A 27,722-nucleotide genomic window follows, 5' to 3' on the forward strand; every position below is an offset into this window, starting at 1 on the left:
ACCAGGAGAGCACCGTCCTGGGGAGGACCGCCCTGGGGAGGACCGCCCTGGGGAGCACCTCCTGCACAGCCACTCTGGTCCTGGCTGCGCCACCTCCCCTGTTGTCACTCACACACTTCCCAGCCCCAGGACCAAGTCCTCGCTTTTCCAGGGTGTGCACAAGCCTTCCCTTGGCCTAGAAAGTTCTTTCCCACATGCCCTGCGTGGCTGCCTCTCATCCTCACGAGGCCCCCCAGGTCAGGTGCCAGCACCCCAAGGCTGCTCTGGAGGCAGCGGGTCGCCATCCTCCAGGTGGCCCTCCTCAGCGATGACGAGGGAGGTCTCAGGACTGCTCTCAATGGCAGGCAGAGTCCTAGAAAGAGCCCCAGGGTCTCTGCCCTTATCCCTGGACTGGGACCGTGACATCACACCCAAGGAAAAGGACAGCCACGGGTGAACTGAGGGCCCCGTCAGATAAGCGGGACGATGGAAAGGGAGACAACCCTGCAGGTGGCTCTCCTCGCAGCGCCGGCAGAAGCAGGGCACTCCCTGCAGACAGAGGCGGAGCTGAGGAGAGGACCTGGACTGCACCCCCGCGGGCAGGGAAGCAGCCCCAGCAACAGTCAGGAGGTGCCTGCGAAGGTGTGCAAACCCTGCCCATGCGTGCGTGCCTTTATACGAGGCAGTCATTTCCAGCCCCAAGTCACGGTCCTAAAGAGATGCACGATGGAGCAACGGCGATCTGTCACTCCAGCTCCTGGCTGGCACCCAGTGGGCTCCAGGCTCTGTGCTGACAAGCAAGGGCATCTCCGAGGACACGCAGCCCGTGGAGGCTGCCAGATGCCTGCTGACGACACAGGGGGCCCAGAAGCCAGCCAGGGCACCAGGGAGGAGCAGTCCTCTGAGGGTGAGGCAGAGGCGGCCGCTGAAGGGGCCCCATGGCTGTGAGAACCGTGAGAAGGCTGGGCGCCAGACAGAGGTGGACAGGAGGACCCGAGACCTGCACGCGCAAATGGCAACAGCCTCTCTCTGGGGAGGTCAGCTGCACGGTAATCTGACGAAAAATCAGGAGAAGACCAGAGCAGGTGGGTCGCGCCTCATGAACTGGGTGCTGCGCCATGAGCGACGTTCACACGCTGCATGCGGCCCTTCTGCCGCGAGCAGCGGGCGGCAGGCCGTCTCGCCCGGGGCCCTCGCTGGGGCTACCTGTGTGGATGCGGCTATGGCGCTCCAGCTGGCTGGGCTTGGCAAAGGCCTTCTCACACGCGTCACACTTGAACACCCGCGGCTTCTGAGAGCTTAAGGAAGGACCGGCCTGATGCGTCTGCATGTGCTCCTGGGGAAGACACACACACAGACACACACGCGAAGGACACTGACGATCATAACAGAGCCTTACAGACCCGAAACGGGACAGGGAAACCAGCGCGGAAAGGCCAGTCGGCGGGAGGGCGACCCCAGGCTCACCTCCGGTCAAGACCCCGCAGAGCAGAGTCGGGGGGGGGGGGGGGCAGGTGCTGGGGCGTGGCCTGCCAGGGAGACCCAAGCCCCCCGAGCCCGGGGCCTCATCCTGGCCTCCCTCCCTGTCGGCCAACCGTGACAGGTTTAGAGGGCTGGCTGGGTACTTCACAGGATGTTCCTCAACTGACATGTGTCTGACGTTTTCCTCACAGTTAGACCAGGGCTGTGGGCCGGGGGGCCGGGGGGCAGTGCCGCTGCCATCCCGTAACACTGCCACGCATCCACGGCTGCACCGGCTCTGATGGAGCGGTCAGCACCTGCCAAGCTTCTCAGGGAAAGGCGGTCTGTCTGTAACACCCCCGAATGGCCACGGGAGAGAGCGCTACGCCTCGGAAGCATCAATGCGTATGATTTCAGGCACCTAAACTTTCTTTAACCATTTTTATTCTTTTGTTTCTTTGAAAGTGTTTATTCTCTGTCAGACTGTAATTTCTGAACTCTCTACTACGGGTGTAAAGCTAAGCACTTTATATTCCTCTGACAGACATGAGCATCCTATTAGAAAAGCAGAGCTGCAGGTGTCACATGACCTGACCAAGAGCGCAGACATTCTGAGTGGCAGAGTCTAAGTCAGAGAGTCACGGGCAGCACCCCGGCCTCAGCAACCCCCTGGCGTGGCCTCTGCAGTGGGCAGCACCCCGGCCTCAGCAACCCCCTGGCGTGGCCTCTGCAGTGGGCAGCACCCCGGCCTCAGCAACCCCCTGGCGTGGCCTCTGCAATAGGCAGCACCCCGGCCTCAGCAACCCCCTGGCGTGGCCTCTGCAAGGAGAGCTGCTTTGATGGTCAGCGTTTCATTTTTAAAAAACGGACGTGGAGCTCTCTTTTTCAAAGCGTGTTAATTAATACTGGGATTTCCCATCTCAGAAAGCATGGTGGGAACAGAGGTGGGAAGTGTAGCCAGCTGCAGGCCTGGAGAGCAGAAGCTGGTGTGCCACCAGAGACTCCTGGCAGGCCCTGAGAAAGGAGGCCTGGGCCCCGCACGCACCTTGGCGCCCGCAGGGCCTGACGCTCCGGTGACTGAGCACAGAGGAGGGGCCCCAGCCTGGGTGTCGCAGAGGCCGGACACACGTGCCCTGGGCTGTGCCCCTGCCGGGTGACCTCGAAGCCACGTCCCGGTACCGGCCCGCCTCGCATGCTCCTCTACCGTGTGCGCGTCCACAGCGGATCCGCCCTTCCCCGCAGGCGGGAGGGCACTGGCGGGGCTCCCGCGGCCGGCAGGTGCACACACCCCGCCCCACCCTAAGTGCGGCACAGGCACCTCTGTGCTCTCGCGGCGGGGCTGTACCTTGAGGTGCGTGGCGCGCTTGAAGGCCTTCCTGCACACGGGGCAGATGTGGATGCGCTCACGCCCGTGGGCTGCCTTGCTGTGCTGCAGCAGCAGGCCGGCCGAGGTGAAGCTGCAGCCGCACTCCAGGCACGCGTGCAGCCGGGCCTCCTTCTCGGGCGCACCGCCTGGGGCCAGGCTGGCAGCGACGTCTGTCACCTGCAATGGGGCAGAATTCCAACCGAACTGCTGAGACCCGGCTCCCAGACAACACCCGACAGCCGCCACAGGCTTCCGCCCACTGCTCTCACTCATCTGGGCTTTTTTTTTTTTAAAGGGAGGAAAAAAGCAATCGAATAGTTCAGACGATGCAAGGACGCCACACGCTGCAGGAAAGCGACCGGCCTGCGACTCCTGTGCCAGGCGGGCATGCGTCTACACAGGGGCGTCTGTGTGAGCGAAGAAAGAATGACAGACACACCTGGGCTCAGCTCCCCCCACAGAATGCATCTCTCGTGAGTCTTCTTCAGGTTGAAAACCACCGGGACTAAATGACACTCAAGGCTGTTCTGTTACTGCAGGAAACAACCCACCGGATTAAACAAATGGCATTTAAGGAAGGACACCCATTAACGGCCCTGGAGGCCTGCTGACACTCGTTTTTCAAACTCACAGTAACTGAAACGCACACAGGACGTGCTTCTGACTCACACGTTGCACTCACGGGGTGGGAGCACTCAGCACCTGCCACCTGTACTGTACCCACAAGGACAACAGGCCGTGCCGAGCCCTGAGACCTGCGAGTGCGTCCCTGAACGCGAGCGTGCTCTTGTGCTAACAGGTGCACAAACCGAAATCCAGCTGAATGGGCTCCGGTTACTGAGGCCAGATGGGGAGAAATTCCCATTCCTGACTACATCTAATTTCTATTTGAAAGTAGTCCTAGTCTCACCGAAAGACCAAAAACTAATTTCCTTAAAATCCATTTGCTAAAACTGCTTAAGCATAAAATTTAATTCTTCAGAAATAAAAAATTTCAGAGATTATCGGTATTTTACTTTTCTGAAAAGTTTTAGGGGTTTTTAGACTCTTTATATTTAGAGCTATCATTTATTAAGTGTTTTGTCCACCCCCTCCAAAAAATGCATTTTAAGAAAAGAGACCAGTCAGATGACAAACAGGTCTTGCACACACACGTAAAAATGCCTATGAAAAGGCGTAACAAGACGTGAAAGAAACAGCAAAGGTGTCGCAGGAAATCCAACAAAAAGAACTAAATGCAAGGGAACGGCCACACGCAGTCTGCTGCTGCTGCGTCGCTTCAGTCGTGTCCGCCTGTGCAACCCCAGAGACGGCAGCCCACCAGGCTCCCCCGTCCCTGGGGTTCTCCAGGCAAGAACACTGGAGTGGGTTGTCATTTCCTTCTCCAAGGCATGAATGTGAAAAGTCAAAGTGAAGTTGCTCAGTCGTGTCTGACTCTTAGCAACCCCATGGACTGCAGCCCACCAGGCTCCTCCGTCCATGGGAGTTTCCAGGCAAGAGTACTGGAGTGGGGTGCCATTGCCTTCTCCACATGCAATCTGATCAGTGGGCAAATCAAGCAGACACTGGTAAACTGAAAACCAGGTCTCACAGCTTTGGTTACATCCCCTTCTGACCCAGAATCATGGCACAAAGGGGACCCTGCATCCACCCTGGGTCCCTGCGCTTGGCACCTGCTCATCCTCGGCAGACACGTGGCCCCAGGCGCACAGAGCCCTGGCCGGCGGCTCTCCCCATCCTCAGCAGAAACGCAGCCCCAGGCTCACCGAGCCCCGGCCGGCGGCTCTCCCCAGGACCCTCCAGGCCGCCCCTTCTGAAGCACTGAGAGACTGCAGACGACACGTGTGCTGTACCTGGTAGGTGATCTCCTCACAGGCAGACGACGGCTGTGCGGGGGGGCTCACCAGGATGACCTGGGGTGAGCCCGCACCCCCCGCGCCCGAGAGAGAAGGGTCCGTGAGTAGGGCTGGGAACTGCTGACCCTGTGGAGAGGATTACTGCTTCAGCAGCTGCGACATGACCCCACCCAGCAGCCACTGAGCACAGCGATATCTGGTGGGTGCTGTGCACTGGCCTCATAAGATGCAGACACTGGGGGAACTGGGTTAAGGGAGGGTCCATGGGATCTGTGCTATTTCTTTTAACTGACTGCAAATCCACAATTATCTCAAAAAAAAAGGCTTAATAGAAACAAACAAACAAACCCCAGGGCTTCCCTGGCGGTCGAGTGGTTAAGGCCCTGCACTTCCACTGCGGCGGGCTGGGGTTCGATCCCTGGTCAAGGAATGAGGTCCAGCATGCTGCACAGCGCAGTCAAAAACAGCAGCAAGAACAATAGAAAATCCTGAATACAGTGCCCTTCACTAGCGTATTACTGGTGTCTCAATGGCTAACTTAAGCAATCTCAATGCATACACCCTGATTCAAAAGCCAACTGCCTAATAAAACAAATGCTGACAATCAGTGACACCCACAGCAGCGGTGACCTGAACCCACTAAAAGGGCACCCCCCAACAGTCAGGTATTTTCGGTCTGTGTTTACTTGCAGACTGTTCCTTCTTCCCTGTATTTCAGCGCGCTCCTGTGGGAATCACACCAGTCCTCACTCCTCAAGTGCACGTGCATTCTGCAAGCGCCTGAGCGTTGGCTGAGGGGGGCAGGGTCTCCTCAGCGGCTCAGGGGGCCCGGGTGGCTGAGCACTCTCGTGGGCCAGGACGAAGCCCCTCGTGTGCAGCGTGTCCTGAGTCCCCCCGAGATGGCCAGACTTGCTGGCGGGGGCCTCACAGAGCGAAGGGCGGGTGTCATGGCCAAGTCTGCCGTGCAGGTGGACCCAGGAGCAGGCCGGGGTGGCATCACCAGTCTGGACGGGGAGGAACCGAGTCCTTCCCGGGGTCAGACAGCCCGCGCGGCCACCCAGACCGCATCTCCCCAGCGCAGAGCCCGGAGGCGGAGGTGGGGCTCAGACAGGAGCGGGGAGACCCTCTGCCCTGCCGCCCACCCACGGCTGTGTCCACAGAGGGGCCAGAGGCGCGGCCCGTCAGAACTCCACACGGCTGCCTCACAACTACGCCTCGCCAGAGCTAATCACCGTTTCTCAGGATTTTCCCAACGGGGCTCTGGAAGGTTTGTCAGCATCTCAACCTTCGATCCAGCACACCTGCTGCAGGGGTTCATCTAAGGGCCCAAGTGGCAAGGAATACTGGGATTCCCATGCCGCTGACAACAGCCGGGGGGCCTGGGAGCCCCCTCGGTGCCCCCGTCTACAGGGCGAGGGGCCTGGGAGCCCCCTCGGTGACCCCGTCTACAGGGCGAGGGGCCTGGGAGCCCCCTCGGTGACCCCGTCTACAGGGCGAGGGGCCTGGGAGCCCCCTCGGTGACCCCGTCTACAGGGCGAGGGGCCTGGGAGCCCCCTCGGTGACCCCGTCTACAGGGCGAGGGGCCTGGGAGCCCCCTCGGTGACCCCGTCTACAGGGCGAGGGGCCTGGGAGCCCCCTCGGTGACCCCGTCTACAGGGCGAGGGGCCTGGGAGCCCCCTCGGTGCCCCCGTCTACAGGGCGAGGGGCCTGGGAGCCCCCTCGGTGCCCCCGTCTACAGGGCGAGAAGCGGTGCGCACACTGAAACGTCTGCACGGCTAAAATCACTGATGCGAACACAGTCGCGGTGAAATTAACAAGGGGGAAGAGTTTACACTACACGATACGCCCATGAGCTTGTTTCTGTAAGAGTCAGAAAAAACGTGCATCCGTATGTGTGTGTAGAAGGGTCCAGAAGCATCTACACACTCACACTGCCCTGCAGTTCCATCGGGGTGGGGGGTGGATTACTTATGCTTTTTCGCATCGTCTGGATTGTCTTATACTTCCCATTTGGCATCAAAAAATTACTTTTTAATCGCAAAACCACCGGCTGCGTTTTGCATAGATTCCCTCGGAAAGAAGGCGTCTGCTGGGAGGACCCTGCTGGCGAGGCGTGGCACCCACCTGAGAGGCGATGTTGAGCGTGACGGTGTCCAGCCCCCCGGACAGCAAGCCCTGGGTGTCTGCCAGGGTCAGCGTGACGCTGGCCTCGGTCCCCACCGCAGACGAGGACATGACCAGGCTCTGCGCAGACACGGCAGACGGCGACAGCGGCGTCGTGGGAGGCAGGCTTCCAGCTGTGGCGTTAAGTTCTACGAGAGAGGGGAAGCGAGCAGGTGAGTGGAGAAGCCGGTGAGTGCACGGGCGTCGGCGCGGGAAGACGGCTCTCGCGCAGGAAGGAGTCGGTCACGGTCAGCATCTACAGCCCTAGGCTCGCGAGTCTGCACCACCAAGACCACTGCCTCTCAGATTCCGAAGCTGCCGCAAGGCCTTCGTGAGCACCTACGTGTCCCTGAACGCAGACTCTGCCCCATCGCCTCTCAGATTCCGACGCTGCCGCAAGGCCTTCGTGAGCACCTACGTGTCCCTGAACGCAGACTCTGCCCCATCGCCTCTCAGATTCCGACGCTGCCGCAAGGCCTTCGTGAGCACCTACATGTCTGAACGCAGACTCTGCCCCTCCAGCGTCACACACTGGAACAAGCAGGGAAAAGAAGCACTGAAGGTGACCCCCACAGTCCCACCCCTGCAGCCAACGCAGAAGGGAACTCAGAGACAAGAACTTCCAGGGTCCCATCCTCACCAGGACCCTGAGCGATGACCCGCTCCGGAGCAGACGTCTGGCGACTCCGCTCATGTTCACAACCCCACCGTCCTGCACGTCTGCCTAGCCTGAGACACGGGCACTCCAAACGGCCCTCTACAGCCAACGATACGAGAAAGGAGGACACTGGGACAGGCGAGGCAGAGACGGGCCTTCTCTCCACACAACAGAGACTCATGCACCTCTGGCAAACGAGACGGCTCGGCGTGGGGTCAGCACCCAGACCCTGGGGGGCTCCAACCAAGAGGCGCGTGAGCGTGGCACACAGGCACGTGCGCGTGTACACACACAGGCCGTCCTTCCGCGGGCCTGACGGCGGCTCAGCGCCCACTGGCTGCAGCCACGCTGCCAGGCCCCGGACGGGCCCGCCCGCAGAGCGCCGCACGCCACCGCCTGGGGATGTCTGAGCACGGACACCACGTGGCCGTGGGCCCTGGCTGACCCCGGGCCTGCTCCGAGGCACAGCAGGGGCCAGGCTACTTACTTGTGGCCGGCGTTCTCCACAGATCCACACTCCCGGACTCGCACACTGTGCCGCGCAGACCTGGAACCTTCAAAAGCAGTACAACCATTAGGAGGCTGCGCGCGTCCGCTCTGAAGCACCACGCGGCTCCCGAAAACCTCGCCAGCCCCCCCATGCGCAGCCCCCGCCAGGACAGTCGCGAGTGTGGATCTGTGGAGGGGCGGCACCCTGCAGCTGCCATGCTCTCCACACGCCTGGATGCTCACACACGGCATGCAGAGGCGAGTCTAAAGGGAGGGCGAGGTGGGCAGGGACCACAGCCCCTGGCCAGGCCCAACCAGTGGAGCAGGGGCTCCATCGGAATCACTCAGGAGAGACCCCCGGGTGAGAGAAGCAAGAGCAAACAAACCGCTCATGGTAGGGCTCACCCTGGGGCAGACGGCAGGACACCAAACGTCACCCTGACTCCCAAGACGAAGCCAAAACCACGAGACACGCCCGCCCTTCTGCCAACTGTCAGAGCAGGCGAAGGACCCAGGACATGTAGCCCAGGAGAGCAGAGACAGTGGAAGCAGGGTCACTAACCATGGGGCACCCTGACCCCGGGCCCAGAGAAGACACCAAACAACTGCAAGGAGGGCTGGAGTCCACACTTCAACCAGACAGTGTGGCGAGTGAACCCTGAGTAATACTCAAGAGATTTCCCACAAGACGCACGATCCTGGCTCAAGCACAGCGAGCCTCCATATGGCTGAAAAGAGCCTGGCTCAGGGGTAAAGAATCCACCTGCAATGCCAGAGACGCAGGTTCTATCCCTGGGTGGGGAAGATCCCCTGGAGGAAGAAATGGCAAGCCACTCCAGTACGCTGGCCTGAGAATCCCACGGACAGACAAGCCCAGTGGGCTGCGGTCCACGGGGTCACAGAGAGTCAGACCCGACTGAGCACACCCCTTACTGTACTTAAGTCCAGGAGAAACAGGCTAAAACTAAAATAATCTCACAGACAACTAGTAAACAAAAAACCCATCTCTTCTCTCACTGAAAGACGAACTCGATTTCTTCACCAAAATCATCTTAAAAATGGACCAATGGAAGAACAAAAAGGTAATACCCGTTTAAGATAAATTCCTTAAAAAGCTGTGCTAAATTCAGGCCTCTATGAGGAACGCCTTTCTGCCTCCCAAAGGGTACTGAAAACATGTTCTGACTGTTCTGCAGGAAAACCGTTCGCCAGGGGTGTAACCTGGAACTGACTCGGAAACAGCCTCCAAAGCCGGGCACACCGCAGGACCAGCACGCGCGCTTCACTCTGGGTGGGAAACTGACTCACAGCCACGCTTCAGATCATGTGTAAACCACTAGATGGCAGTGGCAGCCGTCTCCCCACTGAGAGGCAGAGAGCCCACACCGCTCCGGAAGCCGGCCAGCCCCGACTGCGTCCCGCTCACACGGAGGGTGAAGACCAACACCCACCGCGTCACCTGCCTCCCACGGTGACGACGGGCCTGCAGCATAACTGTCACAGGGTCACACTGAGGGGTGCATTCTGGTGCTCATCCTGCAAGAGGCATGTTTAATCTCCAAGTCATTTCCATTTCAGCTCTTACTCGTGTGGCCTGAAGCTCGGTCCGGGACCGAACGGCTTGAAGGTTAATGTTGCCCATTAGTACACAGTCTCTTGACAATGAGGTACAGACAAGATCGGCTTACTTAACAAGCTCTAGTGGAATGTGGAAACCTCGCGAAAAACATCTGCTTGGTACCACGGATCGAGTGGTTCAACGTGTGAGGAATCTCTGCCTACAGTCAGGATTCTTCAAAGATGCCAAAGGTGTTTAAGTTAACAGTGCAATTGAGTGCTTATGTGAAATTAATCCTGTATTTATAATAACTGATACGAAAGTTCTTTAATTATGAGCACATCTTTTATTTTATGATACCATTAGACTCCTGAAAAAAAATTTTTTTTAAATAAGGTACCAAATTAAGCTAAAGGGGCATCGAAAGGAAGGAGAAAGAAAAGCTCTTGGGCGGCTCTACAACAGTTAGTCTAAACAAAAGAAAAACTAAATCGGGAGAAAGGGGAGAGCTCGCCGTTTCTACAGAAACATCAGAGCGTGCGTCCCAGGCCCATGCACCGCAGGCTGCTGTCCTGGCCTGTGGAGCTTCGCCCAGTCCCGCGCAGGCAGTGCTCGAGCCGGGACGCCTGAGGGCTGACCGACAGCACAGGGGCCTGAAGAGGCGCCGGCGCCCGGGCAGAGCCCTCAGCAGAGGCTTCCCCAACCCCCTGCTGCATGCTGATCAGAACATCACCAGCTTGAAGGAACTGCTCTCTCAGCGAATGCTGGGGTCACCAAGCCAAGCAAGACGCCACTCCCTTTAAATGGAAGCACCCAAGACTCTCCTCGTCTTTCCGCTGACTGGCCCGAGAGTCACTACAAGCAGAGCCCCCAAGGAAAAGGACAGTCCCACCAGAGCCCTCGAAGGGACAGACGGTCCCACCAGAGCCCCCAAGGAGAAAGACGGTCCCACCAGAACCCCCAAGGGGATGGACAGTCCCACCAGAGCCCCGAGGGGACGGACGGTCCCACCAGAGTCCCCAAGGAGAAGGACGGTCCCACCAGAACCCCCGAGGGGACGGACGGTCCCACCAGAGCCCCAAGGGGACGGACGGTCCCCCCAGCTGCAGCAGGCGCTCCTCAGGGAAGCAGGAGGTGGAGACGGCCCGACCTCGAATGCTCTGGGACAGAGACCGCCACCAGAGCGTGACAGCAGGCACCCGAGCCAACAGGAGACACAGCGCCTCCTGTCGCTTTGTATGCCGTGCTCCGCGGGGTGGGAGAGACGTCAGAGCCCTGGAGGCAGTGAGAGCTGGTCCTTCACAGCCAGACACAAGCCACGAACATCAGGGAGCGTCTACAGAAACAAGCATGCCGCGTGACTTCAGCAGCACGTGACATACTGCAGACGCCTTACCCACACAGACGGAATCAGAACTGAAAACTCCCCGTAACAAGAACAAAAAAGTTTCCCACTTCCAAATTAACAGGGGAAAGAATGCAGTTCTATGACACAACTCTCTTAGCTCCCCAAAATTAAACAACAAACTGATGAAGGAGGGACAGAGTGAGTCCAAAGCAGAGACAGGAAAACAGAGGGCAGAGGTGGAAATGACCGTCAGAAGCCCGGGCTGTGGGCCCGCCCCAGTCCACCAACATGAGACGCTGACGAGGCTGTCGGGCACCCCTTCAGCAGAGGGGAGGGCGGGCGGAAGGCCCCTCAGGGACCTGAGTGGACCCGACTGCATGCAGCCCTCGGCTCACTGCCCACTCCAGCACACAAGGCCGGCCCGTAGCACAGACAGCTCCAGCAACCTCCTTGGCCAGGGATGCACCTCCCCTCGGGACGCCACCCAGACCGGGTCGGCCCGGTGAATCTGTGACCTGCGCTCGGGGCGGCCTTCTCTCCCGCGTGGCACTACGGCTGTCACCCTGCACCGCCACGTGGACTCTGTGGTAAATACCAGTGCTCTGCCAGTTTCTAGGATCCAAAAGGCAGGGGCCCGCGGCCGCCTCGCCCGGCATCCCCACTCAGAGGGGCTCTCAGCACACAGCACGCACCGCGCTCTGGGTAAAAAGGCACTCCAAGCGAGCAGGAAAACAAGTCTGGCTCTGGGTACTGAGAAGAACCACACATATCTAAAGATGAAGCCTTACCCTCAAAAAGAAATGAAAAATACAGGGCTGTCAAGCAAGAGGGCTGAGGAAGGAACAGGAGCTCTGTCAGGCCCAGGAAATGGGGCACCACCTGTGAGGCGGGGCCTCATGGCACTGGGGCTCTGGCACTTTCATCTTGATGGCGCTCATTTGCTTTTACTTTGTACTAGAGTTGACACTTCAGAGCCTTAGAAATATGCTTTCTTCTATGAATAATTCTGCCGTCCTGCACTCAGGGAAATGTGGCACGGGGCTCACCCCGCAGGCACAGAGCAGGGAGCCCAAGAGCCTCTCAGAGCCTGGGCGTGACGGAGCCATCAGGGCCGGCCTGCAGACACACACAACGCCTTGCGCACTTGCCTAAGACCATTCACCTTTACTCTGCAGAAGGCAGGAACAGCCCTGAAAGGTCAGTAATACTCAAGAGAGTGCTGGGTCCCAGAACTACACAGGAGCCTCTAATCGTCAGGAACTACACCAAACACATGAGAACAGGCAGCTGACACAGCTGTCACCTGGAAAGACAGGTGGCCCTTGCCACTGACAACGCACACAGCCCTTCGACTGACAAATCAGGAAGCCTTTCGGTTGTTCACTGCATACCTGAAGAGTTTAATGTTGCACTCTGTGAGAGAAGCTGGTCATTGCTTATCGTCAAGGTGGCACCTGCAGATTGATTATTGATTGTAGGTGCTGACAATCTTATGCTTCCGTTTAGTTCACTACTTCCATTAGAACTGTGTTGAATAAGATCTTGACCTAAACAGAAATGAACGTTGTGAGATATGAAAGTAACATGTTAACTTACACACTGCTAAGTGTGCTAAACATACAACAACACCCCTCTAAACACGAAAGCTACCTCATTTTTAACGTTTATACAAAAAAATGAAAACAAGACTGTGAAATGCATTGCCCTAAATGCAAGTATCTGTCCACATGCTTTAATCTATGAAGTTTCTAAATAACTCTTAGGAGCTCTACTTTAACTCCTCCCTGTCTAGGCACCTACGGCTACATGCTTTGCTGAATACAACTTAAACTGAATTGGAACTACTTCCCACCATGCCGGACGAGCAGCTGCAGCCTCGGGGGCCTGACGGTGGAAGGACAGGGGGGCAGCGTGGCCACGGCGGCGCTGCTGCGGGAGGCTCTCTGCCCCGCAGCGCCCTGGACGCGCATGGTGGCTCGCACACGCCATGACACCCTCCCACCAGGAGACTCGGGTTTCCATCAGCCTCATAACACGATCATGCAGTGTGCGAACAGGGACAGGAACATCAAGAGCCTGTTGCCTTTTCAGTGAAAACCAGGATGATGCTTTGCAAAGACTTGGCAAAGAGAAGCTGCTTTTAAAAAAATCTATTGTCGAGCCAGGTGGAAGCAAGACAAATATACGAAACTGGAGGGCAAAAAGACAAAACGGGTGTTGCACTTGGCTCATCCCCACACCACCCCGGGGCGTACACCTGCAAGTACGGCCGAGCAACAGTGGAGGTGTGGGCGAGACGGAAAACATAGCTCCCACCGCAAAAGCAGACCGAGGTCAGAGACCCGCGGGGAAAGGCGCAAAACCACGTGGCATTGCTCTTCTCTCTGCTCGACAGGGCTCTCTGTGAGTAACTGGACTCAAGTCACCAGGTAGGAGCGCTCTACTGTGTAAGACAGCTGGGGAGACCAACCACAATCCTCATCTTCACCCAACGTTTACTTCTCTTCTTATGAACTGCTGAAAGGTCCACACCACTTAACTGAAGTAATGTTTGTAGGCTAGCATTCACAAGCATGTATAATTCCATGCACTCATGGAAAAAAAAGAACATTCTACAAAATAACGGAAAATCTCTGTAAGTGGCCACAAATTAAAAGCTCTTTCAGACTTCTCAGAATGGGCTAAGAACCTGTTGGCTTAGGAGTCCTCAGAGCCCGTGCTCAACACATATAATAATGAGGAGACAGGAAATAAATCTTAGGCCTTTAAAGTTTAGGCAAACTTTACCAGTTTCATCAACTAATAAAGATTTCTCCTATGATAAACCTTTTAAGCTAATTAAGAAAAAATTATAGTTATATTCATCTAATACACTAAAAAGCAATAAAATAACTGAATGATCAATACAGGAAAACATAGAAGAAACAGATGTACAATCCACAAACAAAAAAACATTTTCTGAACCATAAGCAAGAATCCCACATTTTGTGCTTTTTGTATAGGACTAGCAAAACACCTCTAAAACTGAGATTACTCAAAAAAAGTTTATCTGATCAACGAAATAGCTTTCTTAATGTAACTCCTCTGTTTCCAACAGTAAAATTCAAATACACACACACACACACACATATACACACACAGAAGAAGTTTGCTGATTAGATAAAATTCAAAGTTAATTTTTGCTGCACATTAGAACCTAAAAATCAGTGCTTGTCACTGAAGAGCTCCATAGGAAGAGACTGTTCCATAGAACAGTTCCTCCAATTCCTCTCACAAATTGAAAGGAATAAAGACACCTCTTAAAAGAGAAAGCTTTTGGTTTCCTTCTCAGTAACTGCGCTATGCCAATAACGGTTTATGCAGAAGCCTTGTGGAACAGAGGTGACACTCTGCGGCCCTCTCTTGGGGCTGTGCCCAGGGTCTGGCCGCCACACCCCCAGCACTGTCAGGGAAAACACGGTGCTTCCTGCCATCACAGCAGATCTCCAGGGAGGCTATTCTGACTCCCAGCAAGATGTTTTTTGTTTCTTGTTTTTTTTTAAAATACTTTCAAAGCTCACAAGGGTGTTTCTATGAGACTTAAATGAGTTAATATTTGTCAGTTATTAGAATACGACCTGGTGCACAGTAAGGGTCAAAAAAGTTGTTGCTAAATTTAAGAACTGCTCAGTTAACACAGAGTTCATGGCTAAGAAGTATGTGGACAAAGCACACCTGTAAACTGCGCTCCAAGCTAACTCAGACGAGACGAGGGGGCGGTCTGACGGTGAGCATCACAGGCCTGGTGACCGACACGGAGGCTCAGCGGGCCGGCCCAGGGGCCTGTGCTGCCAAAGGGTGTTTTCTACCCACTTACCTATTTTTCTATCGTTATTTTCTACATGATCCGAGAAGAATTCTGAAAGGTAAGGAGAGTGGGTATCTGTAATGCTCTGGGGTACCAAAAGTATACACTTAAACCAACTACACTCCTTCAGTTCAAAGGAGCACGATAAGCATTTATGAAGTACGGTTTTCTGCTCTTGATTAAACAAAAAATACGTGACCAAACTAATGGGCTCAAACTAGAAGTGCCGTGGGGAACCACCACGTTTAATTCCTGCCATCAGATATGAACTGCAGGAACATTTTCACTAAATGGAGTTTCCCAGATAAATTACAAACACTTCTGAAGCACTGGATTTATGCAAAGCTCAGTCTCACAGGAAAAAACAACAACAACAAAAAAAAAACCCAGATAAGATTTACTTAAACTGCAGGTGAACAGATTTAAAAAACCTGAAGACTCACCAGAGATGGTCAGGGTGATCTCCTGGGGCGGCCCCGAGGATGTGGCAGCAGCAGGCCCGGCAGCCTGGGCCAACACCTGGCTCAGGCTTGAGTTGTTGATGGTCAGGGTGATCTCGTGGGGGCCGCTGGAGGTGGAGACCAGGCCTTGTGAGGTCATCACCTGAGAGAGGTCTTGCGTCCCTGGTCACCGTTATAAAACAGAACAAAGCTAGGCTTAAAAAATAATAATCCTCCCCTTTCTCCTATTAAAACTTTAGTGAAACTAAGAATTTAAGATTCAAAACACAGTATCAGTCATCTCTAGCTCCTTCATCTAAAATGATGAGAGAGAGAGAGAGAGAGAGAGAGAGAGAAAACTCTTATGTTCAAACAAGAAGCTAGTTCTATGAATGCAATCTCTGTGCACGTTTGGTTAAACATCACTTATCTTTAAAAAAAGCTTACTGCACTCTTGGGACACGGGATGCATTTGTTAAGCTCCACACAGAGAAGAACACAGCACCTTAGGACCCAGTGCATGACTGTGTGCAGCGAGCTGCAGCCCAGCTGCCATGACCGCCGCGCACCAGCTCTCACCGCTGCTGCTGGTGGCCAGCGCCGAGTCCTGCTCCGAAAGCGGGCCTATGGCCAGGTTGGCAGATGTCACCGTGGGCTGCAGGGACAGGCCTGGGATGGGCTGGATGACCACACTGGCCGGGACTGTGCTGTCCGGCGTCTGCAAGGAGCTGCCCTGCGGGGCCAGGCCCGGCTCTGCTGTCAGCTGCTGAGCAAGCAGGCTGCCCTGCTGCAGGGTCTGCTGCAGGACACTCGGGTCAATCTGAAAGCACAGAGGGCCTTGTAATGGAAAAGTCACGTGGAGGGTGACTGATACTTGGGAAGTGCAGAGACGCCAAGCAGGTGTCTTACCTGCAGAGTGATGTTATTGACAGTGGAGGCATCGATCCCGGAGATCTGGACATTGGGCCCCACCAAGTTAGCTGCCAGCTGTAGCTGTATGCCTTCCAGGGTGGCCAAGCTCCCGTCCGTCAGAGACACTGTCCAGTCACCACCAGCTGCAAGACAAAACAGGGATGACTGGGTGCCAGAAACCTTCTTAAACAGAAAAAACTCAATGCTATACAAGGATATCCAAATATGTTTTACACACATATCAGTATGATCCAGTTAACAAATACTAGTGTTTACTTTATATCATACATATATAAATACATGATGGGAAAGATGGAAGGCAGGAGAAGGGGGTGACAGAGGATGAGATGGTTGGATGGCATCACTCAATACACATGAGTTTGAGTAAACTCTGGGAGATAGTGAAGGACAGGGAAGCCTGGAGTGCTGCAGTCCGTAGGGTCGCAAGGAGTCAGACATGACTGAGTGACTGAACACCACCACCACCGTGTGTCCGACTTAACTGTCACAAAACAAGCCCTGTGAAATAGGTAACATTCATTTTTAACATATCTGGAAACTAGGCTCAGAGAGATCACTCTGATCAAACCCAAGATAGAAAACAACGTTATTATTTTACTGGGCTTTAACTGTGCCATGGGCCATTAGACAGAAAAACAGCCACTTAAGATGTCTAGTAAATATGAACATTTGCTTCACTCTTTGTAAGTACACAAAAGACAATGTTTATTTAATATTATTAGTAAATATTACCTGACTAAAATGTAATGCTTTTCAAACACTACTGTGACCCAAGAGCAATTCAATAATTGTAGTGTATTAAAAATAAGGCTTAAGGGGAGCAATAAATTATGTCTGTTAAGTTTTGAGAATATTAAGACACAAACAGGTTTAAGCCCAACAGACCAAAGAGCTGAAGGGTAAAATGCAGAAAGGATGGTAGAGAGAATGGGAAACGGAAAGAGGGCACGTCTGAAAGACAGAATTCCATCTTCCTGGGAAATCTCAGGGAGGGCAGGGTCGGAGCTGGCTGGGTGGACACAGCGCCATCAGTCGCCCCGCAGCCTCTCCCCGCGCCCCCAGCACACGCGGCCCACCTGACACGGAAGCCGGCAGGACGGCCTGGCCCAGCAGGCCCGGCTGCAGCAGACTCTGGTCCAGCTGCCCGGTCAGCACCGGGCTGTTCATGATGAACACGCCGGGGTCGGCGGAGGGTGCGGGGGCCGCGCTCACGGGCTGCGGGCCCTCGGCCGCCGCCCGGGGCGCGGGCTTCCGGGCCTTCTTGGGGTCCGGCTTGTAATGGAACTGCATGTGTGTCTTCCTCCGCCCCGACGTGCGGAAGCGCAGCTCGCAGTGCGGGCACTTGAAGGGCTTCGCGCCCGTGTGCAGGCGCATGTGCACCTTCAGGCTGCCCTTGGTGGAGAAGGCGTTGCTGCACACGTGGCAGCTGAAGAGCTTCTGGCCTGAGGGAGGAGCCCGGAGTCAGCCTGGCGAGGGCTCGCCCCGGCCCCCGCCCCCCCCCCCCCCCCCCCGCCCCTCCTCCCCCCCTCCAGCCTTGGACCCACGTGCGGGTGCACCTTCCCCACCCCCTCACCGCCGCGCTCCCAGGGCTCCAGGACATGTGGCTGGAAAGCACTGTTTAGGACCTGAGTTTGGAGTTCCGTCTTTCACGATACAGAGGCACACTGCACCGTGCATCAGGGTCTCTGCACTCCGATTTTAGTAAGGGTGAGTTTGCCTATCACCGTGGTCTTCTCAGCCTGAACCAGACCAGGAGGTAATCTTTCTAACTAACACAGGTATTTAAGTCTGAGTGACTCCACACTGGAGACCCAGATCCTTTCCTTCAGTGTTAGATGAGGAGTCTCAAATCTTGTACATTCATTTCTTCATGATTCCTGATTTTTAAGCTTTCTATAATCTCGACAAGTCTGTGTTCGAAACCACAGGAACAAGTGTTGGGAGGCACGCAGTGCCATGCGGGCGTCTGCTCCTACCTGTGTGAGTCTTCACGTGGCAGTCTAGGGTGGACTTCACTGTGAAGCTCTTCCCACATTCCTCACATCTATATGGCTTTTCTCCAGTGTGGATTCGAACATGCCTGGCCGGGAAGCACTTGCAATTAGATGTTGCAAATGACCTAATGCTTTTAAATTCACAGCTATGGATAGGGCTTCCCTGGGGGCTCAGTGGCAAAGAGCCTGCCTGCAGTGCAGGAGACGAGGGTTCAGTCCCTGGGTTGGCAGGATCCCCTGGAGGAGGGAACAGCGACCCCGTCCAGTACTCTCGCCTCTTCCATGGACAGAGGAGCCTGACGGGCTACAGTCCAAAGAGTGGGTCGCAAAGAGTGGGGCACAACTGACCAACTAAACACCAACAGTGTACTAAATTCAGCAAAGTAAAAATTTTCATAAAAAACAAAAATTTTCAGCTTTACTCTATACAAAAAATACCACCAACAAAAAAGTAACTCCAAAACCAATGATAACAGGGCTGATTTTCTTAAAAACCAAAGAGCTCTTACAGATCAGTAGTAAGACAACAGATATCACAAGAGAAATGTAGGCAACGAACAGGCAGCTTAGAAAAGAAACACACGCATCCAAAGGCCACATGAAAAGGTATCTGCCCAGACTCCAAATCAAAGGGAGTCAGTTACGACGACAAAATGCCGCTGTCCTGCCCACCTGATGACCCACTGTTGGCAGGTGGCCGGAGGGCAGGCGTTCAGGGACTGGGGGCCAGAAACAGCACCAGCCTGAGGCCTGTGGCGGTGGGCATCAGCCCTGAGCCCGCGCCCACACAGGTGCCCGCAGAACACACGGTGGCGGGGCTCAGCGCCAAGAACCAGGCGCTCACCAGCAGGGCTCTGGCCGCTGCTGGCCGCACTCCAATGGGTATCACCAAACCAGCAGCGCCTTGGGCCCCCAGGCCTCCCGCCCCGCACAAGGTCCTGCGTGAAGAGGACAGGACACCTGCTGGGCTCCCGGAGCAGCCAGCTCCATCACCCCCACCCTCAACCGTGCTCAACCCCCATGCTCAACCCCAACGGCGCTCCCTCCCGTCACCCTCGGCCCTCCCTGTTAGCTCCACCTCCTTAAGCAGAGGCGAGTGTCCGCCATGCTATCTGTGAGGCGCTTTCCAAGGTCAGGAGCACTGCACAGTGGTCTTCCTCCCGGGAGCCCCCACCCCAGCCATCTCCCATGAGCCGCCAGACCTCAGTCAATCGCCTCCCCGGCCCAGGGCCCTCCCCCTGGGCTGTGGGCAGGCGGCACCTGGGGCTGCCAACTCAGGGCCTGACGTCCTCGCTAACTCTTAACTTTCTTCACTGCCACCACAGTCACACAGAAAAAAGCACAGGGAAGAACCTTACAGAGCACGCGGACTTTGGACTAACGCGCTGAAGAAGCTCGAGAGAAGCCTCTAACACGCCCCAGCCCGGAACTGAGATGGAGAAAGCAGGGAGCCCCTCGGGGCGCCGGGTTCGGGCGGCGCAGCGCGGGGAGCGGGGGGCCCAGCACGCACCGCCCCCACCCCGGCCGCTGCCTGCCACACCTGACCAGGTCACTGGGCTTCCGGAAGCTCTTGGGACAGTAGGAGCAGCAGTTGGCGTGCTTGGGCTCGGCCTCCAGCTCGGCCTGCCGGTCCCGCATCTCGCTGACGCGGTCCTTCTCAGCGGCCGACTGCACCAGCACCTGCTCCGAGACCGTGGCGCTCTCCTGCGGCGGGATCTTGGCCAGCTGCGCCGTCTCCTCCTCGGTGAAGGTGATGACCTCGGGACGCGCCTTCCGGGACGTGCTTCTTTCGGAGCCGTCCTCCTCCTCCTCCAGACCCATCTCTAAACAACACACAGGACAAAGGACCGGCTCCTAAGGGACACTGAGTCACGGCAGAACCACCAAAAATGAACATGTGCCTTAAATGTTGAAGGTTAGAGTCTGCAGCTGAGTGAAGCTATCTGTGGGATGGAAAAGGGTTTCTTCCCACCACTGCCTATGGAGAAGGGGGCCGCAGTCCCTGGGAAAGGAGCTGCGTGGGGAAGGCGGCGCCCCAGCGCAGGCATCGCTGACGGGGAGGACGCTGCAGCTACAGCCCCCACCCCTGCAGCCAGGCCAGCAGTGAGCTCTGAGAGGCTCAGCATCCACAGGAGTCCACACGTTCATACTCACAGACGTGCGTTCACCAGTATAGCACAAAGGGAGTTAGCCTGAGAAAACACGCAGCCCAAACGGAGAGACCCAACTGATAATCAGCAAACAGCTCTCAATTAAAAAGACTTACTGAAAGGAAAAAAACACACACACACTTAAAAATATGTGTTTTAAGTATTCTCTCAGTGAAATGTAAGGACATATTTACATTCATTACAAATAGGAATAAGCTGCTGTTAAAATGTCACTGAGAAGGAAGAAAGCTTTGGCTAGGGGAGAGAAGGGATATCATTACTGCACAGATGGCTAAAAAATGTTTAAAAAAAACAAGAGAAACACTAAATAGCAAAGTGGACAGTGGGCAGAGCCAGAGCAGTGAGCTACCAACCAGCTCACGGTCCTCCCCGCCCTGCCCCCCACACAGCACGTCCACTCCACAGACATTAGGCGCCAGAGGTGTAAATGCACAGCACCGACGGGAGCCCAGGCCCAGGACACCATGTGAAAAAGCACAGCTCACACTGTGTGTGGGACAACGTCGGTTACAAAAGTCCGGACGCTGTGTACCGGCGTCACGTGTCAACACGCCAAAATACGTGCACGCTGCACACTGCCCAGCGTGCACACTCTTACCACGGGGTCCTACTCGTGGAGCGGGCTCAAAAGAGACCAGCTGGTAAGGACAAAAAGTGTGAGCACGAAACAACACTCTTGGGACTACTACGCTCGGCATGGGAACGGGGTAAACCCTCACCTAACTCTGAGTGAGCGCCCCGCGGCGTCTGGTGCCCCTCAGGGTGCGGGCACACACGTGGTGGGCACAGTGTCGTGGGGGAGCGCTCTCCCTGCCACACGGAAACCCTGGGCACCCGCTGCATGTCCGTAACAGGCACTCATGTCATGAACCAAACAGAATCGGTACAGCTGTGTGAACTGATGCAGACCTGCGCTCACCCGTGACCCGTGTGTCTGCAGCGAACGTCAGTGGAGGAAAGATGCAGTGGACGACAACACTGCATGGGATGTGATTCCCTCCGAGTTAAGGAATTGAGACCCACCTACACGTGTGTGCGTGCACAGGTGGGCGACTGTGCCGTACGGGATGCTGGCATTTTGGTGAGAGGTGACCAGTGAGATAAACAACTTCCTGTTCGCGCCTTCCTGAACCTTTCTTTCAAAGAGCATGTACTGCTTCCATAATCGGAAAGGGAAATGCTGATGTACCAATCACCTCTGAAGTGAATGAGCCACTAAAGCACCGGTTAATAAACCTGAATCAGCCAAGGGGCCGCACCTCCTCCGTCCGCGTCTCCTGGTGCTGACCCGCCCGAGGCGGCTGCCTGGTGCGTCTTCATGTGCTTCTTACAGTGCACTGTGGTCCGGAAGCCCTGCTCGCAGAATGGACACCTGTAGGGCTTCGCGCTTACATGTGTGGCCATGTGCCTGGTGAGGCTGCCGTTGGTGGTGAAGGCGGTGTTGCACACGCTGCAGCTGAAGGCCTTGACTCCTGCGGCGACAAACGACGAGCAGACACACCTCACTACCTGAAGCCACACGTCAGAGCAAACGAGGAAGCGCTCAGTCAGCACAAAACTAAAGACCGTTTGCTTGCTGTGGCCTCCTATCTCTTAGGAACCGAGGGTGTCTTAAGAGGAGGTTACTTTAAGAAGATGGAAGCTGATGTCAGGTGTTCTAAGGATGGTCATGATGAAGCAGAGAGACTACAGGACACACTGACAAGATGTGATATCAGTGCTGGTGGACAAGGAAAATGGCACAGCTCCTCTGGAAAGTGGTTTTGATCAAGCCCAGGCTTTAAACAGTCCACTCCTAAACAGAGAAGTGAAAACTTGCGTCCACAAGTCTGATAGCCAAACAATGGCAACAGCTCAGCTGTCCAACAATGATGAGTGGACGAGCACGATGTGCTCTCCCCACGCACTGGACTCGGACTCGGCCATCACGTGCCGGGAGGGGGACACAAGCTACAACGCAAGAGCCCTGAGCGCCTGCTGAGGGGGTAGGCCAGCGACAAGAGGCAGTGGGGCGCCCGGCTCCTCTGATGGGAAATGCCCAGAGGAGGCACGTGCACAGGCAGGACGCTGGCAGCGGCTGCTGGGGGCTGGGCGCGGAGGCCAGTGGGGTTCCTCTAGGGCGTGACGAGAACGCTCTAGAATAGGGCTGTGGGATGGCGACACAACCTGTGAACACATGGAACCACACTGCGCTCAGCGTTAGGCAGACTGACCGGTGTGCGTCTTCTCGTGGGACTTGAGGACCCCGGAGGAGACGAAGCCACGTCCGCAGAGCTTGCACTTGTAGGGCTTCTCCCCTGTGTGTGAGCGCACGTGCTGCTTCAGGTGGCTGGACTTCTTAAAGCCTTTGCTGCAGTAGTCACACCTGGGCACAATGCAGACCATGTCAGTGTGCAGCGCGACCACCAGCGAGACACCCCAGGCGGGAGAAGAGCGAGCGCTCTCCACCAGCAGCTATACACAGTCAGGCAGCGCTCACACAGCGAGGAGGTGTGCACACCAACAGTTACGTATAGTCAGGCAGAGCTGCCACAGAGAGGTGCAGCACCAACAGTAATATACAGTCAGGCAGAGCTGTCACAGAGAGGAGGTGCGCACCAACAGTTATACAGAGTCAGGCAGATATGTCACAGAGGAGGTGTGTGTACCTACAGTTATATACAGTCAGGCAGAGCTGCCACAGAGAGGTGCAGCACCAACAGTAATATACAGTCAGGCAGAGCTGTCAGAGAGGAGGTGCGCACCAACAGTTATACAGAGTCAGGCAGATATGTCACAGAGGAGGTGTGTGTACCTACAGTTATATATAGTCAGGCAGAGCTGCCACAGAGAGGTGCAGCACCAACAGTAATATACAGTCAGGCAGAGCTGTCACAGAGAGGAGGTGTGCGCACCAACAGTTATACAGAGTCAGGCAGATATGTCACAGAGGAGGTGTGTGTACCTACAGTTATATACAGTCAGGCAGAGCTGTCACAGAGAGGAGGTGTGCGCACCAACAGTTACATACAGTCAGGCAGAACTGTCACAGAGAGGTGTAGCACCAACAGTAATATACAGTCAGGCAGAGCTGTCAGAGAGGAGGTGCGCACCAACAGTTACATACAGTCAGGATGAACTGTCACAGAGAGGTGTAGCACCAACAGTAATATACAGTCAGGCAGAGCTGTCACAGAGAGGAGGTGTGCGCACCAACAGTTACATACAGTCAGGATGAACTGTCACAGAGGGGAGGTGTGCACACCAACAATTATAAACAGGCAGAGCTGTCACGGAGAGGTGGCATGTGCACCAACAATTACAGTCAGGCAGAACTGCAACAGAGGGGAGGTGTGCATACCAACAGTAATATAGTCAGGCAGAACTGTCAGAGAGGAGGTGTGCACACCAACAGTTACATACAGTCAGGATGAACTGTCACAGAGGGGAGGTGTCCACACCAACAGTTACATACAGTCAGGCAGATATGTCACAGAGAGGAGGTGTGCACACCAACAGTTACATACAGTCAGGCAGATATGTCACAGAGGGGAGGTGTCCACACCAACAGTTACATACAGTCAGGCAGATATGTCACAGAGAGGAGGTGTGCACACCAACAGTTACATACAGTCAGGCAGAACTGTCAGAGAGAGGTGTAGCACCAACAGTTACATACAGTCAGGCAGAGCTGTCACAGAAAGGAGGTGTGCACACCAAGAGTTATACAGTCAGGCAGAGCTGTCACAGAGAGGAGCTGTGCACATTAACAATTATACACAGTCAGGCAGAAATGTCATAGAGAGGAGGTATGAGCACCAACAGTTACACACAGTCAGGCAGAACTGTCACAGAGAGGGGGTGTGCACACCCACAATTATACAGTCAGGCAGAACTGTCACAGAAAGGAGGTGTGCACACCAACAGTTATATAGTCAGGCAGAGCTGCCACAGGGAGGAGGTATGTGGCAACAATTATATACAGTCAAGCAAAACTGTCCCAGAAAACAAGTGTGTGCACCAACGTTTAAACAAAACTGCAAGACGCTAGCAACAAAAATGTGTTAGATCAGATTCTGCTTATACCCTCAATGATTTTATTTCAAAGTTAGTAAAACCTATAGCAATCCTAAACAAAATAGTTGATTAATTAGAAACTATTCCTTTAAACATAACAGGAAACTTTTTATGTGCTGTTTTCGTTATGAAGTCATAAAACACTGCAAACCCTTCTGCTGCAGTAGGATCAGAATCACCTGAGTCTGGACACCCGGAAACGTCAATTAATACATGCTGGTTGGTAAAATATTTTCACAAAACAGAGCTATTCTGAATAATATATAAATATCCAGTGTTATTCTCCTCTTGGGTGTTATGAAACATATTAAGGATGAAATAATTATAAATTTCAACATTCCCATTCATATATTATTAAGAAGAATATTTAGAAAAATTATTTTATTTCCCTATTTTTTCTATTTCCAGGCTTTCATCTGTGATAGGAAGGAACACAAAGCACACAGGTTGGCACACAGCAAGTTCTTGGAAAGCGATGAATTTCAGGAAAGCCTAGGGAGATGTCACAGAGGAATCATGAGAAAACACTTCACTAGTCTCACCTAAAGATGTCAATGCAAAATCCCAAATTAAGCATTAACAAATACGTGTCAATGGATAAATCAGAGTGTGAATGAAATGTCGGCAGTTCTATATAAAGCACACAAAGAGCCTGGGACAACATGGCATGTTAGAAATTTAAGCCATTTCTGAAAACGAGGCAGCAGCCGCCTGCAGTGGGGACAGGAAGCCGCAGCAGACGCTTTTACAGGGACAGCCTGCTGCGTCCTGACTCCAGCCACATTGCTTATTGGCTACACACGCTTTGGCGAGCCGGTGTCTTCACAGAGCCTTTGTGGGGCCGCAGGAGTGGTACTGTGGGCATGAGGCACAGTGGCACGGCCGCAAGTGCAGCAGCGGGAGCCTGGCACCGCGGGAGGCTCGCGTACCTGTAGGAGCGCCGGCTCTGCTCTTCCGCCTCCTCCAGGAACGGGGGGCGCGGAGGCTGCAGGTCCATCTCCTCCTGGGGGGACTCCTGAATCAAACGAGTTGTCTAAAATGTAATGGAAGCACAGAGAGGAGTACTTGAATATCTATGAATGAACATAAACACCTAACAACCAAGGATAAGCATAATCATAAATGTGGATTTAATGATGGAGAAAGCCCAATTAGGCCACTGTAATCATTTGGGCCAAATAAAACAACAAAAATCATTTATACCAATTTTATTAAAGAAATATTTATCTTCCATTAACTTGTTTAATACAAAGTTTATCCAAGCATGAAACTGATCTTGCCATATTTTCCATGTATGTTAAGAGATCACACTTACACTTGCTCTGCTCTTACTGAGAGTGAACAAAAAGCCCCACTTTCTTAAAATAGTCCGTCTCCTCGCTTGCTACAAAGTCACAGCGTTGGGGGAAGCACATTCCCAGTCCAGGAGTGGCAGCTAGGAAAATAGGCCCTTAAAGTTTCACTGGAGGATCCAGGTCTTCCACTTGGCTAAAAGCTTCCCACAGGGGCTCTTAAAGAGGGAAACAAATGACGGGCCCATCATCCCACCACCACTGAAAGATTTCTGAGAACGGCAAAATCAACACCAGAACAAAAACTTACATGCCTTCAACTTGTGAAAGTCACTCAGTTGTGTCCGACTCTTTGCAACCCCATGGACTGAATTCTCCAGGCCAGAATACTGGAGTGGGTAGCCTTTCCCTTCTCCAGGGGATCTTCCCAACCCAGGGATCGAATCCAGGTCTCCCACATTGCAGGTGGATTCTTTACCAGCTGAGCCACAAGGGAAGCCCAAGAATACTGGAGTGGGTAGCCTATCCCTTCTCCAGCAGATCTTCCTGGCTTAAGAATCAAACCAGGGTCTCCTGCATTACAGGTGGATTCTTTACCAACTGAGCTATCAGGGAAGCCCAACTTGACTAAGAAATAAAATCTCAAATGATGCATCTCAATATTTATATTCGGTCTGTTAGCATGCATTCTAACATGTTTCTTTCAAGATCCCACAGATTAAAATGTTCAGGGTTGATTGCTAAAGCACCATGATATCCTTCAGATGTTACCAAAGTCCGTTCCACTATCCTGACTTTTAACCGAAAATGTCAAGCCACGTGATGGGAATGAAATCTTAAAGTCATACAAAAATGTTTTAAGGGAAAAGAAGCCCTATATGACAAACATTCCAGTTTTCACAGGTGATGCAACAGTGTTAAAGCTGTAACAAGCATGCATACGCTCTTAAGTAAGTGAATTTAAAAAATTACAGTGAAGAACTAGCTAGAATTAGCTTATTCTTATTTAACTACATTAATGGTGTTGGTGCCAGGCACCTAAAAAATTACAGTGAAGAATAAGCTAGAATCTGCTCATGAGGACACTTCCGTAACACTCACTACATTAATGGTGTCGGTGCCAGGCACGGGAAGGAGGTTCTGCTGGTGGAAGCTCGTGGAGAGGGCCTGGGACTCCAGTGTGCTAGAATCTTGTAACTGCTGGACAGGGGGGAACGGGGTCTGCTGACTGTATGTATCAGTCACTGTGAAACCTGAAACAAGTCAGAAAACGTGAGTTTCACCAAAAATACTAAAGCTACACACACACACAAGAAAAACAAAAAAGGCTGGTTTTACAAATAAAGCTAATTAAAGTAACGTGTGCTTTCTGAGCTAGAACCGGTCTTATCAGCAGGCTCTGAAGTGACCTGCGCACAGGCTTGCATCCTCACAGGGCCGGCAGACAGACCAGCCACAAGGACGCACTTACTTCTAAGTCCCAATTGCTACTCAATTTCCTTTCCTTGGCTAGAAACCACATGTAGCGTGATTATTAAAATCACTTTCTGGAAAACCTGAACAGACTACAAAATAACGTGTGCATACACATGTACACACAAACACAATATCCATGTAAGATAAGAAAGCATGCGATTTGAAATCATACATTCCAGAAGGGCATTCACACACACACACACACACACACACAATATATCCATGTAAGAAAGCATGCGGTTTGAAATCATACATTCCAGAAGAGTGTTAAAGGAAGCTCTCGAAGTTGCTGTAAAGTTAAGCCCAGCCAGGTGCCACTCATTATTAAGCCCCAGGTGAGACCCACCACTGACCCTGAGACAAGCCAGCCGGTTCGAAGGACTGCTGCGGGGGTGCCTGCTCGTGAAGCTGGTCCACGTGCCCCTGCAGGGCCTGCTGTGGGGCCACGAACCTGTCTGAAGACAGAAGTAAGAGGGGCTCACAGACCTGGAAGTTACCACAGGCCTACCAGTCTGTCCAAAAGGATAGGTTTCTTTTTTCCCAAAACTCAGCTTCCTTATTTTGAAAAGACAGTAGGAAGACAATGCAAACATAGTGTATATAAATTTATATATTTGGGGGTAAAAACTACAAAG

General features: G+C 53.9%; 1 protein-coding gene across 8 annotated transcripts in view; it reads right to left on the reverse strand.

Annotated features, from left to right (window-relative positions):
• ZNF236 (zinc finger protein 236) overlaps positions 1-27,722 on the reverse strand; it is a 69,078-nt gene that overhangs the window by 5,288 nt on the left and 36,068 nt on the right. For 5 of the 8 annotated variants that reach the window (XM_060405496.1, XM_042239249.2, XM_060405495.1 and 2 more), the window contains 17 exons: positions 27,441-27,542; positions 26,713-26,864; positions 25,249-25,352; positions 22,477-22,628; positions 21,523-21,735; positions 19,633-19,915; positions 18,075-18,178; positions 17,175-17,540; positions 16,075-16,220; positions 15,745-15,985; positions 15,169-15,348; positions 14,735-14,776; positions 12,270-12,425; positions 6,787-6,974; positions 4,660-4,788; positions 2,786-2,983; positions 1,186-1,315 (listed from right to left, as the gene is read on the reverse strand). In XM_060405496.1, coding sequence (XP_060261479.1) covers positions 1,186-1,315; positions 2,786-2,983; positions 4,660-4,788; positions 6,787-6,974; positions 12,270-12,425; positions 14,735-14,776; positions 15,169-15,348; positions 15,745-15,985; positions 16,075-16,220; positions 17,175-17,540; positions 18,075-18,178; positions 19,633-19,915; positions 21,523-21,735; positions 22,477-22,628; positions 25,249-25,352; positions 26,713-26,864; positions 27,441-27,542 — 2,886 coding nt within the window. Of the gene's footprint in view, positions 1-1,185; positions 1,316-2,785; positions 2,984-4,659; positions 4,789-6,786; positions 6,975-7,970; positions 8,038-12,269; positions 12,426-14,734; positions 14,777-15,168; positions 15,349-15,744; positions 15,986-16,074; positions 16,221-17,174; positions 17,541-18,074; positions 18,179-19,632; positions 19,916-21,522; positions 21,736-22,476; positions 22,629-25,248; positions 25,353-26,712; positions 26,865-27,440; positions 27,543-27,722 lie in introns of those variants that run through there. The other 3 variants (XM_042239251.2, XM_042239250.2, XM_027961085.3) reach the window with 3 other exon arrangements.

The sequence above is a fragment of the Ovis aries genome, chromosome 23 (genome assembly GCF_016772045.2).
Source record: "Ovis aries strain OAR_USU_Benz2616 breed Rambouillet chromosome 23, ARS-UI_Ramb_v3.0, whole genome shotgun sequence".
NCBI lineage: Eukaryota > Metazoa > Chordata > Mammalia > Artiodactyla > Bovidae > Ovis > Ovis aries.